Source organism: Pristiophorus japonicus, chromosome 12, assembly GCF_044704955.1.
Source record: "Pristiophorus japonicus isolate sPriJap1 chromosome 12, sPriJap1.hap1, whole genome shotgun sequence".
NCBI lineage: Eukaryota > Metazoa > Chordata > Chondrichthyes > Pristiophoridae > Pristiophorus > Pristiophorus japonicus.
In genome coordinates this window covers 51,835,942-51,848,997 of record NC_091988.1, presented here as the reverse complement: position 1 = coordinate 51,848,997, position 13,056 = coordinate 51,835,942, and the positions used below count along the sequence as shown (strand labels likewise).

The window sequence follows — 13,056 nt, the reverse complement described above, 5'->3', positions numbered from 1 at the left end:
TGGGCTTGTATTCACTGGAGTTCAGAAGAATGAGAGGGGACCTCATAGAAACGTTTAAAATTCTGACGGGTTTCGACAGGTTAGATGCAGGAAGAATGTTCCCAATGTTGGGGAAGTCCAGAACCAGGGGTCACAGTCTGAGGATAAGGGGTAAGCCATTTAGGACCGAGATGAGGAGAAACTTCTTCACCCAGAGAGTGGTGGACCTGTGGAATTCTCTACCACAGAAAGTAGTTGAGGCCAATTCACTAAATATATTCAAAAGGGAGTTAGATGAAGTCCTTACTACTCGGGGGATCAAGGGTTATGGCGAGAAAGCAGGAAGGGGGTACTGAAGTTTCATGTTCAGCCATGAACTCATTGAATGGCGGTGCAGGCTAGAAGGGCTGAATGGCCTGCTCCTGCACCTATTTTCTATGTTTCTATGTTTCTATGTTTACCCATTTACTCCTACTCTTTGCTTCCTGTCTGACAACCAGTTCTCAATCCATGTCAGCACACTACCCCCAATCCCATGTGCTTTAACTTTGCACATTAATCTCTTGTGTGGGACCTTGTCGAAAGCCTTCTGAAAGTCCAAATATACCACATCAACTGGTTCTCCCTTGTCCACTCTACTGGAAACATCCTTAAAAAATTCCAGAAGATTTGTCAAGCATGCTTTCCCTTTCACAAATCCATGCTGACTTGGACCTATCATGTCACCTCTTTCCAAATGCGCTGCTGTGACATCCTTAATAATTGATTCCATCATTTTACCCACTACTGATGTCCGGCTGACCGGTCTATAATTCCCTGTTTACTCTCTCCCTCCTTTTTAAAAAAGTGGTACGGACCAAGAGCTGGAAAGTGGGATTAGGCTGGATAGCTCTTGCTCGGCCGGCGCGGACCCGATGGGCTGAAATGGCCTTCTTCCATGTTGTAAATTTCTTTGATTCTATATGCTTATGTCAGAGCACACAGGGAGGTCCACTTCCCTTCCAATGAGCAGAAGAGTCCTCCCAGGAGACAAAAAGAGCCTGGCTTCAAATTGAGAGGAGGTGAACAGCAGGGATGTGTTCAGGAGAACCTGGGTGCAGTCTGGAAAGGTTTCAATGATCTCATTAGATCAGGAAATGTGAGTACAAAGCCACACTCAACTTCATCCTGCTGTGCTCCTCATCACATTCCCCTTCACTCTGCCTTGCCAACCCTACTCCTGCGCATCCTTATTCACATCAACATACCTTGCACATCCACCCATCCCTCTCTCTCTATCTACATGATCACATCTCCATCTTACTAGCCACCCCTCACCCTCATCCTAATGCAATCATACCAACTAACAACACACAAGGATGCCATTTGGCATTGCCACCTCAATCCATCAGTCTCCCTCTAAAGATGTAACACATCCATTCCTTACACTCATTCCATCACTCACACTCAACCTTCTCTTCTTTCTCTCCTTGCAGGAGAAGGGAGTGTACAATAAGGAGAGGGAGAGAACCGGAGGTGAGACTCCATCATCTGCCACCCTCAACAGCAGAGGAAGCTGCATTGGAAGTATTGGGAGCGGCCGAGCAGCTGGAGGTGGGAGACAGAGAGAAGGGGACATCTCAGCAACCTGGTGACACAATTACATATCATACAGTTACATAGCATACATCAGTCACTCATATGAGGACTGAGGTCACCAGCCACTGAATGTTCATGTGTATTAATGGTACCTGTACCCATTCTTCATATAGCATATCGAACTCATCTCTTTATTCTCCCACAGATACATCAAAAGCTCCCACCTCCTCCCACTGTCCAGTAGAAAGAGGAAGATGACTCCTCAGAGGAGCCTCCAGCCTCTGAGGGCGCAGCATCACCAGACATGAGCACACTTAGCACCAGACCACACCTCAGTGTGTCCCACTCGAGATAGAGTGCTGTTGTCACTGGGTCCGTCACAAGTCACAAGTGAGCAAGAGCAGATGGTGGAGACAGGGACAGCAGTGGAGACTCCTTACCAGAGGGCGCAGTACTGCTCAGCTGCATGTAGACGCTGAGCCCCAGGGGCCATCCACAAAGAGGGAAATCCTGGAGGTGCTGAAAGAAGTGCAGGAGGCTCTGACAAGTTTTGCGAATGCGATGTCTGCAAATGTTAAGAGAATAGAGGAGTCTATCTCCAACATAAGCACCACCGTGTCGCAGGTGATGGCGACTGTCGGCTCTTCCACGGATAGGTTGGCCACCTGCATGGAGCAGCTAATGCACCACTCACAGGAGCACTAGGGGCTAGACTTTCCACTAGGTGGCCATCGGCAATAAAAATGGGCCTTGTTCCAGTGATGTGGGACGTCTAAGCCTTGCTGATCGCCGATACATGGCCCATTTGGAGAATAGATGGCTATCTATGGAGTATAAATGGCAGAGGTTCTTGTCTAGGAGCGATGTCAGCATTGACATGGGTCCTTTTGGCCCCACTGATGTGCAGCAAGGTGCTCTCCAGTTCCTTGCTAGCAGGAAAGTGCGATGGCCCATGAGAGGGACGATGGTGAGAGGGGAGAGGAAACTGTGGGCTCCTCTGAAAGCGCTTACACCTCCCCGGTCGTCACCCCTTCAGTCAGAGCCCCAGATGGCTCTTCGGATCTTGAAGGCCGAGTCTGCCCCCGCACAGTCGCAGAAGGAGCAGACTTTGACGGATCCATCACAGGCTCTAAAATCCAGAAGGACGCCGCCAAGAATATCTAAGTAGTCACAGCAGGGAAGTGAGCAGGCTGCCTCTGCTGAAGCCACAGGGTAGTACCTCGTATAAGCACGCGGAAGACAAAGATGACACACAAATAGATTCACAAGGCTAGCCACTTGGGTGTTTTAGTCAATGTTAATGTCACTTTTCCGTTAATGTCTTGTCAACCATAAAAATCTTTATTTTCACCACTTTCTCGTCTTGGACACATTTGTATGCACCTTTGGAAGTGGTTTAGTGAGTTGCAGTGAATGGGGAGACGTAGCGGTACCTTCTGCGATTGTGGTCAAAGGAATGGCTGGATCATTGTGGGGATGCTTTATGTTTTTGCTGTGGGGTAGTGCCAACCTGGCATAGCATGTGGCAGCCAAATGAGTGTATTGCATAAAGTTAAGTAAATCTGGACATGATGAGGTCATCCCTGCCCTCCCGGGCATTAATATGCTCGGTGCTGGTGGGATATGGCACGCAGGTTCCTCCAGTCTTGCACCTCCTCATCTTCCAGCTGATGCTCCTTCTCCTCTCCCTGCTCCTCCTCCTCCTCTGAAAAGGCTGTGCGCTCACAGTGCCTTGCTCCTCATGCAGTGCTAATCCTCTCTGCTGCACTATGTTGTGCAGCGCGCTGTAGACTACAACGATCCTGGAGACCATGGCTGGTACACACTGAAAGATTCTTCCAGATCTGCCAAGGCATCTGAAGCGCATTTTGAGCATGCCTATTGTCTGCTCTATGACACATCTGGTGGAAATGGTGGCTTTCACTGTATCACTCCTGGGCCTCAGTACTTGGCCTTCTCAAGGGTGTCATGAGCCATGCCTTCAGTGGATAGCCCTTGTCTTCAAGCAGCTAGCCAGAAAAGCTGCCAGGGAATTTGGCACACACATGCATGATGATCTTCCTATGTTTGCAGACCAGCTGCACATTGAGGGATTGGAAGCCCTTGTGGTTCACAAAGACTCATGGGTTATGATGGGTTGCTCTGATGGTTACATGTGTGCAATGATGCCCTAAACCTGTGGGGAGCCAGCCAGTGTGACAAAGCCGAGCCAAAATTGGTGTGCCCACTCAGTAACACTGGCTTCGTCAGTGGAAAAGTTGATATAATTGGCCGACTTATCAAACGGGGCATCGGTGTCCTGTGTGATGCATCTGTGGGTGACCGACTGCGAGATGCCGCAAATGTCTGCTGCAAATCTCTGGAAAGAGCCTGAGGTAAAGAAGTTGAGGGTGCTGGCAACTTTGACAGCCACTGGTAAGGAGAGTCCACTTGCTCCTCTGGGCTACAAGGCTTGCTCGAGTAATGCGCAAATATCTGTGATGACCTGACGCGATAGTCTGAGCCTCCTTTGGCACTGTTGCTCAGTCATGTTGAGGAAACTCATCTTCTACCTGTATACACTGTGTTGAAGGTATCGCCTCCGGTGCGATGCAGCTCTGCGTTGATGCCCTCTGTCATGTGCAGCATCAGATGGTTGAGAAGATTGGTGGTGTTTTTGTTGGTGCTGCTGGTGTGCCGCGTGCTGCTGGTATTGAGGTTCATCGTGGTCCAATTCTGAGGACCAAGGTGACATAGTATAAATGGCCCCCATGATGATGGAATAGAGGGCAGGTCAAGCAGAGATCAGAGGTGCAAGCTGTCAATGGTGTGATAGGTTGCAACAATGAGGTGAGACTGGATGGTGACTTTGCTGGAAGCACTTGCACAAGAACGTAAGAAATAGGAGGAGTCGGCCATTTGGCCCCTCGCGCCTACTCTGCTATTCAATAAGATCATGGCTGATCTGATCATGGGCTCAGCTCCACTTTCCTGCCCGCTCCCCATAACCCTTTACTCCCCATAACCCTTTACTCCCATCGCTCAAAAATCTGTCTATTTCCGCTTTAAATATATTCAATGACCCAGCCTCCACAGCTCTCTGGGGCAGAGAGTTCCACAGATTTACAACCCTCAGAGAAGAAATTACTCCTCACCTCAGTTTTAAATAGGTGACCCTTTATTCTAAAACTATGCCCCCTAGTTCTAGATTCCTCATGAGTGGAAACATCCTTTCTGCATCTACCTTGTCGAGCCCCCTCATTATCTTATATGTCTCAATAAGATCACCTCATTCTTCTGAATTCCAACCTGCTCAACCGTTCTTCATGTCAACCCCTTCATCTCTGCAATCAACCGAGTGAACCTTCTCTGAACTACCTCCAGTGTAAGTATATCCCTCCTTAAATAAGGAGACCAAAATTGTGGGCAGTAGTCTAGGTGTGGCCTCACCAATACCCTGTACAGTTGTAACAGGACTTCTCTGCTTTTATACTCCATTCCCTTTGGAGAAAACTAAATGTGTGCTGGGAATGCAGTCAGCAACAGCTTTTGCCTGAGGAAAATGACCAGCTGTGAGGTGGGAAGTTTTATAGTACATTTCAAGCTGTCATCTCATCAGCTAGAGCAATGGCCACTTAACTCTTGCCTCAGGCTTACAGACATGATTCCCGAGCTGAGTGGATCCTGTGGGCTGCCAGGAAAATTCGAAAGGTAGACTGAAAAATGCTCTTAATGGTCTGACAACTAACTGTTAATGATTTGAAATAGGTCGCCCGCCTCTGCTGGTTGGGTCGTTGCCGCATCGGCAAACCCACCTGAAGGGGAGGCGCGTGGGGACAAGATGACTGTAGGTTCCCAACACAGTGCAACTTATTTCAAATTTCCCACCCAACCCGCTGCCAATCGCGCCACATGGACTCCAGAAAATTTTGGCCAATGTTAAAGACTCAGATCAAACACAAAAATACACTACTTGGATTTTAAAGAAATTGAATAGTTATTACTTCAATTTAGGATTGAATATTAACATTTGCTGAACATAACATTTGAGATCAAAAAACCGGTATCAATCCACAGTGTATTTCGTTGGATTACAAACAAAAAAAATGAACTTACGGCTACAAGTCTTTTGTCCATTTCTAGGATTTGCTCTGCACTGCTTTTAGCCTCCAAAGCATTCACTATTGATTCATAATGTGTGCTTATGTTCTCCTGCACTGAACAAAGGGGGAAAAAGAGCATGTGAAATGTGTAACAATGCACAAAATTGTGGATTAGTCGGAACTGTTGAAGGGGGATAGAATGTTAGAACATTGAAATACATGCTGGGTTAATGAGGGTGGGATGTTGGAAAGGAGTGAGAGTTCTGGGCCAGCAAGAGTGGGAAAACACAGCTGGGTTTATGCAATCTAAGTAGGGTTTCAAGTGTTGCCAAGAAAATATTTGTCTGAATAATATTAATTACCATCTTGCTATGTGTTAATAGATGTTGGATGCAGCATGAAAATATTACAGGAATCTATTTTGTACAGCAATTATATAGTAAGTATTCTTGCAAATCCTTCTCAAAAAATATTCCTGAATTTAATTATCTATTTACATAATTTACGGTATTCAATTAAAAACAAAGGCATTCAAAGTGGCCAAAACTAGTGGGAGGACAGAAGATTGGGAAGCTTTTAAAAGCCAGCAAAGAATGACTAAAAAAATGATTAAGAAAGGGAAGATAGACTATGAAAGTTATCTAGCACAAAATATAAAAATAGATAGCAAGAGTTTCTATAGGTATATAAAAAGGAAGAGTGGTCCATTAGAGGACGAGACCGGGGAATTAGTAATGGGGAACATGGAGATGGCAGAAACTCTGAACAAATATTTTGTATCAGTCTTTACAGTAGAGGACACTAACAATATCCCAACAGTGGATAGTCAAGGGGCTAGAGCAGGGGAAGAACTTAACACAATCACAATCACTAAGAAGGTGGTATTTAGAAAGATAATGGGACTAAAGGCAGATAAATCCCCTGGACCTGATGGCTTGCATCCTAGGGTCTTAAGAGAAGTAGCGGCAGGAATAGTGGTTGCACTGGTTGTAATTTACCTGGATTCTGGGGAGGTCCCAGCTGATTGGAAAACTGCAAATGTAACACCCCTATTTAAAAAAGGAGACAGACAAAAAGCGGGAAACTATAGACCAGTTAGCCTAACATCTGTGGTTGGAAAATGTTGGAGTCCACTTTTTTGGAACAGCATATTCCGGTCAGGCAGAGTCAGCATGGATTTATGAAGGGGAAGTCATGTTTGACAAATTTGCTGGAATTCTTGAGGATGTAACGAACAGGGTGGATAAAGGGGAACCAGTGGGTGTGGTGTATTTGGACTTCCAGAAGGCATTTGACAAGGTGCCACATAAAAGGTTACTGCACAAGATAAAAGTTCACGTGGTTGGGGGTAATATATTAGCATGGATAGAGGATTGGCTAATGAACATAAAACTGAGAGTTGGGATAAATGGTTCATTCTCGGGTTCGCAATCAGTAACTAGTGGGGTGCCGCAGGGATCAGTGCTGGGACCCCAACTATTTACAATCTATATTAACGACTTGGAAGAAGGGACCCTGTGTAAAGTAGCCAAGTTTGCTGACAATACAAAGATGGGAGGAAAAGCAATGTGTGAGGAGGACACAAAAAATCTGCAAAAGGACATAGACAGGCTGAGTGAGCAAAAATTAGGCAGATGGAGTATAATGTTGGAAAGTGTGAGGTCATGCACTTTGGCAGAAAAGAAATCAAAGAACAAGTTATTATTTAAATGGAGAAAGATTGCAAAGTGCTGCAGTACAGCGGGACCTGGGGGTACTTGTGCATGAAACACAAAAGGCTAGTATGCAGGTACAGCAAGTGATCAGGAAGGCCAATGGAATCTTGGCCTTTATTGCAATGGGGAGGGAGTATGAAAGCAGGAAAGGCTTGCTATAGTTATACAGGCTATGGTGAGGCCACACCTGAATACTGCGTGCAGTTTTGATTTCCATATTTACAAAAGGATATACTTGCTTTGGAGGCAGTTCAGAGAAGGTTCACTAGGTTGATTCAGGAGATGAAGGGGTTGACCTATGAGGAAAGGTTGAGTAGGTTGGGCCTCTACTCATTGGAATTCAATAGATTGAGAGGTGATCTTATCGAAACGTATAAGATTATGAGGGGGCTTGATAAGGTGGATGCAGAGAGAATGTTTCCACTGATGAGGGAGACTAGAACTAGGGGGCATGATCTTAGAATAAGGGCCCGTGAATAAATTTAAAACTGAGATGAGGAGGAATTTCTTTTCTCAGAGGGTTGTAAGTCTGTGGAATTTGCTGCCTCAGAGAGCTGTGGAAGCTGGGTCATTGAATAAATTTAAGACATAGACAGATTCTTAACCGATAAGGGAATAAGGGGTTATGGGGGGCGGGCAGGGAAATGGACCTGAGTCCACGATCGGATCAGCCAAGATTGTATTAAATGGCGGAGCAGGCTCGAGGGGCCGTATGGCCTACCCCTGCTTCTATTTCTTATGTACTTATATGACCACTAGGGCTTGACATTCACAGTTTTCAATTTGTTTGAGCATTACTTTCATGTTTTTTAGAAAAAGCCTGCTCATTATATACAATTTATATATAAAGAAAGTAATTATTTGAGTTAGTTCATTAACTGACTTGTCTTGTTTAACCTGTACAAGAAGTAGTTAGGACGTTGTCTACTGCACAGTGCTCCACCTACTGGCTATGTAATCATTTGTAAAACCTAGCTACAATCTACCAAAAGAGACATTCCTGAAAAATGTATGAATTGCAGGTGATTTTTTTTTTAAACTAAGTTTAGATTTTCATAAAATGACTACCGTGTTGGACATTTTTGAAGGTAACTTTTGGATGTCAACAGCCCATATAACTTAGCATTCATTTGTTGGTTTTTATGTCATCTCTTTACATATTTTAACTCTAAATAGCTCACAAAGGGCAGATCTTTCAACTTCAGCAGTAAAGTGAATGATAGCAGATCAACCGCTCATTATACACCCTGACGATTTTCCTTCAATAGAATCTGACGATAACAATTCACCACATAATGTGAGGTGTTAGTTTCTATGGTTGGCTAGAAAAGTGTTGCGTGATTGGAACATAGGCTTCAAACTTAATTGTAAACTAATACATTACATGTCAGTTAGCATTACATAAAGGATGTGACTGCTGCCAACGAACCGGAAGTAGTTGCAAAGATGCAGTTCCAGTGTTTTTTTTTGTTTGCTGTCGCTGGACTTCCCAAAATGAGGAATAAAGAAGCGGATATTTTAAATCCTGTCAATTTGTAGTTTAATTTATTAATTGTGTGAATTGTAGAATTTATTCGGTACTTGTTTGAAATGGAATTGTGATCTACTTCAATGTTTCTGATCAGACATTTCTCCCATCAGCTCCTGCATTGACAGACCTGACAAGTGATAAAATAGGTTAATTGTTTTTAAATTGGCAATGCTGGGTGAAGAGCAAAGGGCCGTGTTACCAGGGGTTGAGAAGGAACGAGAAGACTAGGTAATGGTGAGGTGACAGCAAGCTCGGCTTTTAAACACCTGTAGATTGTCGGTGGAAGGAAAGATTGAGGGACGGAATGAGTTCCAGAAGTTTAAGGTCCTAGGAAAATACAGATCAGTGCAGGAGAGAGATGATTTAGCACTTTCTACAAACCATTATTTGAAAAGCCTTTGCAACATAGTAAGCTTACTTGTTTTTGACATACTTTCCAAACCCTCTAGAACCGATCTGTTTTGTAGCTCTGCTTTCTTTTCAAGTATATTAAAGGATAGTTTAATCTTTAAAATGAAAAAAGTAATTAGTGGACATAGAGTATTTCTTTAACACATTAAGATGAAATTGCTGTTGGCAATATTAGCAGATGAATGCTTCGCAATTTCATTTGTCTTTCATCTGTCCAATCTTGTAATGCAGGCATTAACCTGTTTTTATTTCAGCTTTTGCTTTTGTGCTCCTTGCTTAAATGATTTTAACGGGTTAACTTCCTCGTTTAAATAAAAACAGAAAATGTTGGAAATCTCAGCGGGTCAGGTAGTATCTGTGGAGAGAGGCAGAGTTAACGTTTTGGGTCGATAACTCTTCATCATAATTGGCGAATGTTCTTAAGGAGATTTGAGAAATCTCTCCTGCCCTCCACCCTATCACAGACCTTCCCTTTTGGTTCTTTCCTCCCCTCCCTCTTTCAGTGCTTCTTAAGAATTTGTTCATTTCGAACATTCGCCAGTTCTGACGAAGGGTCATCGACCCAAAACGTTAACTCTGCTTCGCTCCACAGATGCTGCCATACCCGCTAAGATTTCCAGCATTTTCTGTTTTTATTTCAGCTTTTGCTTTTGTGCTCCTTGCTTAAATGGTGGACAAAGAAATGTATTAAACATTTGTTTGCTACTCCACCAATAGTATGCTCTTGGCTATTGTTCTCTATCACTTTTTAAATGTTACATAGAAAGAGTGATATTTGTAAATGATACAATCAGGTCATAACCAAATTATCAAGACACACGCAGATTACCACAGTCAATATTATGAGAGAGTAAATTCCATGGGCCCGAATTTGGTCAAAGCCAAGGCCCGCCCAAAGAACTGCCGAAAGGACTGACGGTACTTTGCCAGGAAGATTCCTCTAAAAGATATGTCATTATCGCCCAGCGGCAAAAAAACGACTTACGCCGTGAATCTGGGTGGCACAGGGCAGGAGCTCCCAATCTCTACGGCAAATGTGATCCTTGCCAAAGTGCCACCGAGGATTGAGTTGGGCCCAGGGAGGGGGGAGCATATAGTAATAAAAATTTTCACAAAAAGAAAACACTGGAAGACCTTCAGGGGACCCCATACACATAAATCACTGAAAAAAAGTCAATAAAAGAAGTTCACTAACCTTTTTTTGCAAGTCTTCTTACTTACCATTGGGGTTAGACCTGCCTTCACGCAGCGGTCCTTCCTCCTGCTGCCAACGACTCCCGCCTACACCAATCTGGCAGCTCGGCGGGCGGGAGGACACTTACGCGCCTTGCGTGCCAGCGGCCATCAGCAGGCGGTTCCCAACGGTACTCCCCTCCCGCCGGCGGGAGGCCTCCACGAAAATGGCACTGAGGGGAGACCCCCCAAAAAAAACTCGGCGGTAGCCTGCAGCAGTGGGCGGTAAGGCCACCAAGTTCGGGCCCCATGTATTGTAGCAAAAGGTGCATAGATGTGAGTTCCTCAACTGTAGTAGTAACAGCAGTCATTCTTCAAATGATTGGCATCCATAGACCATAAGCAAGATAAAATATGCTATTTGGATAAGCATTACCAAGGACACCGATGCCCTGTTTTGACATGTTGGTAACTACAAATATGCAGCAGGAGAAATGTCAGACTTTTACAAAAGATGTGTCATTCATAAGACATCATCACCTGCAACTATATGGCCCATCAAGCATCTGTGCAATCCTGAATATCTGCTCATTAACAGAAAAGAATAGCGTCCTAGGGAAGCCCAAATGGTCTGCAACCACTAGAAAAGACTTGTGCATATCGATGCACAGTTTCAAGAGAGTGCACAGAATTGGTTTCGCAGACTTTTTATCAACATAATCTGTGATCCTTGATACCAACATGCAACCCTTGTATCCCTAAGCAAACAGCATACAGCTAGGTATATGTGAGAGGCAAGAAACACATCAAGCAGGCCTTTGTTGTACTAAAACGGTGTCAGCTGTGGCTCAGTGGGTAGCACTCTTGACTCTGAATCGCAAGGTTGTGGTTCCAAGTCTCACTGCAGAAACTTGAGCACAAAAATCTAGGCCGACACTCTAGTGCAGTACTGAAGGAGTGTTGCACTGTCAGAGGTGCCGTATTTCAGATGAGACGTTAAAGCAAGGCCCCATCTTCTCACTCAGGTAGACATAAAAGATCCCATGGCACTATTCGATGAAGAGCAGGGGAGTTATCCTGTGTCGGGACCAACGACATAGCTAAAATGAGGGATGAGGTCCTACAAGAAGAATTCAGGGAGCTAGGAAGAAAACTAAAGGGTAGGACCGTAAAGGTAGTAATCTCCGGGTTACTACAGGTGCCACGTGCTAATGAGTACAAGAATAGAAGGATAGAGAGGATGAACACGTGGCTGGAAAGTTGGTATAAGAGGGAGGGCTTTAAATTCTTGAGGCATTGAGACCGCTTCTGGGGGAGATAGGATCTGTACAAACCGGACGGGTTGCATCTCAACAGCGCCGGGACCAATATCCTTGCGGGAAGTTTTGCTAGTGCTGTTGGGGAGAGTTTAAACTAGCTTGGCAGGGGGGTGGGAACCTGAGAACAAATTGAAAAGGGAAGGAAGTAAAGCAGAAATTGGATAGCAAGAATCTAGAAAGCAAACCTGTAAGACAGAGGAAACAAGGCTTAGTAAGTAGTAAGCAAGGAGGTCTTCCTGTGCTGAATGGTATATACTTTAATGCAAGGAGTATAGCGAATAAGACAGATGAGCTAAGAGCTCAGGTAGTCACTTGGGAGTATGACATTATAGCCATTACAGAAACATGGCTGAAAGAGGGGCAGTTTTGGCAGATCAATATTCCTGGCAACAAGATTTTTAGACAAGATAGAGAGGGCGGTAAAAAGGGGAGCGGGGGGGGGGAGGTTGCAGTACTAATTAAAGAAACTATTACAGCGGTGAGGAGGGATGATATGTTAGAGGGATCATCAAATGAGGCCATATGGGTCGAATTGAAAAATAAAAAAGGGGCGTTCACAGTGCTGGGCGTGTAGTATAGACCCCCAAACAGTGGGAGGGAGATAGAGGAGCAAATATGTTGGCAAATTGCTGTGAAGTCCAAAAACCGTAGGGTAGTAATAATAGGGGATTTTAACGATCCAAATATTGATTGGGACAAATTTAGTGTGAAGGGTATAGAGGGTGCGGAATTCTTGAAAAGCATTCAAAAAAAATTTTTAATCAGTATGTAGCAAGCCCAACATGAGAGGGGCTGGTCTTGGATTTCGTTTTGAGGAATGAGGCTGGGCAGATTAAAGGGGTATTAGTGGGAGAGCACTTGGGTGCCAGTGACCATAATTCAGTCAGATTCAAGTTGGTTATGGATAAGGACAAGGATAGGCCTGGAATAAAAGTTCCGAATTGGGGAAAAGCTAATTTTGCTAAGTTAAGGAGTGATTTGGCCATAGTGGACTGGAAACAGCTACTTGTGGGTAAATCAGTGTCGGAACAGTGGGAGGCATTTAAGGAAGAGATCCGAAGGCTCAGGCCAAACATGTGCCCTTAAAGAAAAAGGCTGGGAAAAATAATTCTAGAGCCCCCTGGATGCCTAGGTACTTACAGGCGACAATTAAGAAAAAAAGGGACACTTATGTCATATACCAATGGCTAAATACTATAGAATCTTTAGAGGAATATAGAAAGTTAAGAGGTAAAATTAAAAAGGATATAAGGAATGCTAAGAGAGAG

The 13,056-nt window shown here is 44.4% G+C and overlaps 1 protein-coding gene across 2 annotated transcripts in view; it reads right to left on the bottom strand.

Annotated features, from left to right (window-relative positions):
• The window catches only part of LOC139277248 (interactor of HORMAD1 protein 1), a 99,174-nt gene that overhangs the window by 53,495 nt on the left and 32,623 nt on the right, over positions 1-13,056 (bottom strand). For both annotated transcript variants that reach the window (XM_070895454.1, XM_070895453.1), the window contains exons 6-7: positions 9,304-9,391; positions 5,653-5,753 (exon numbers count right to left, since the gene is read on the bottom strand). In XM_070895454.1, the coding sequence (XP_070751555.1) occupies positions 5,653-5,753; positions 9,304-9,391 (189 nt within the window). The remainder of the gene's footprint in view (positions 1-5,652; positions 5,754-9,303; positions 9,392-13,056) is intronic.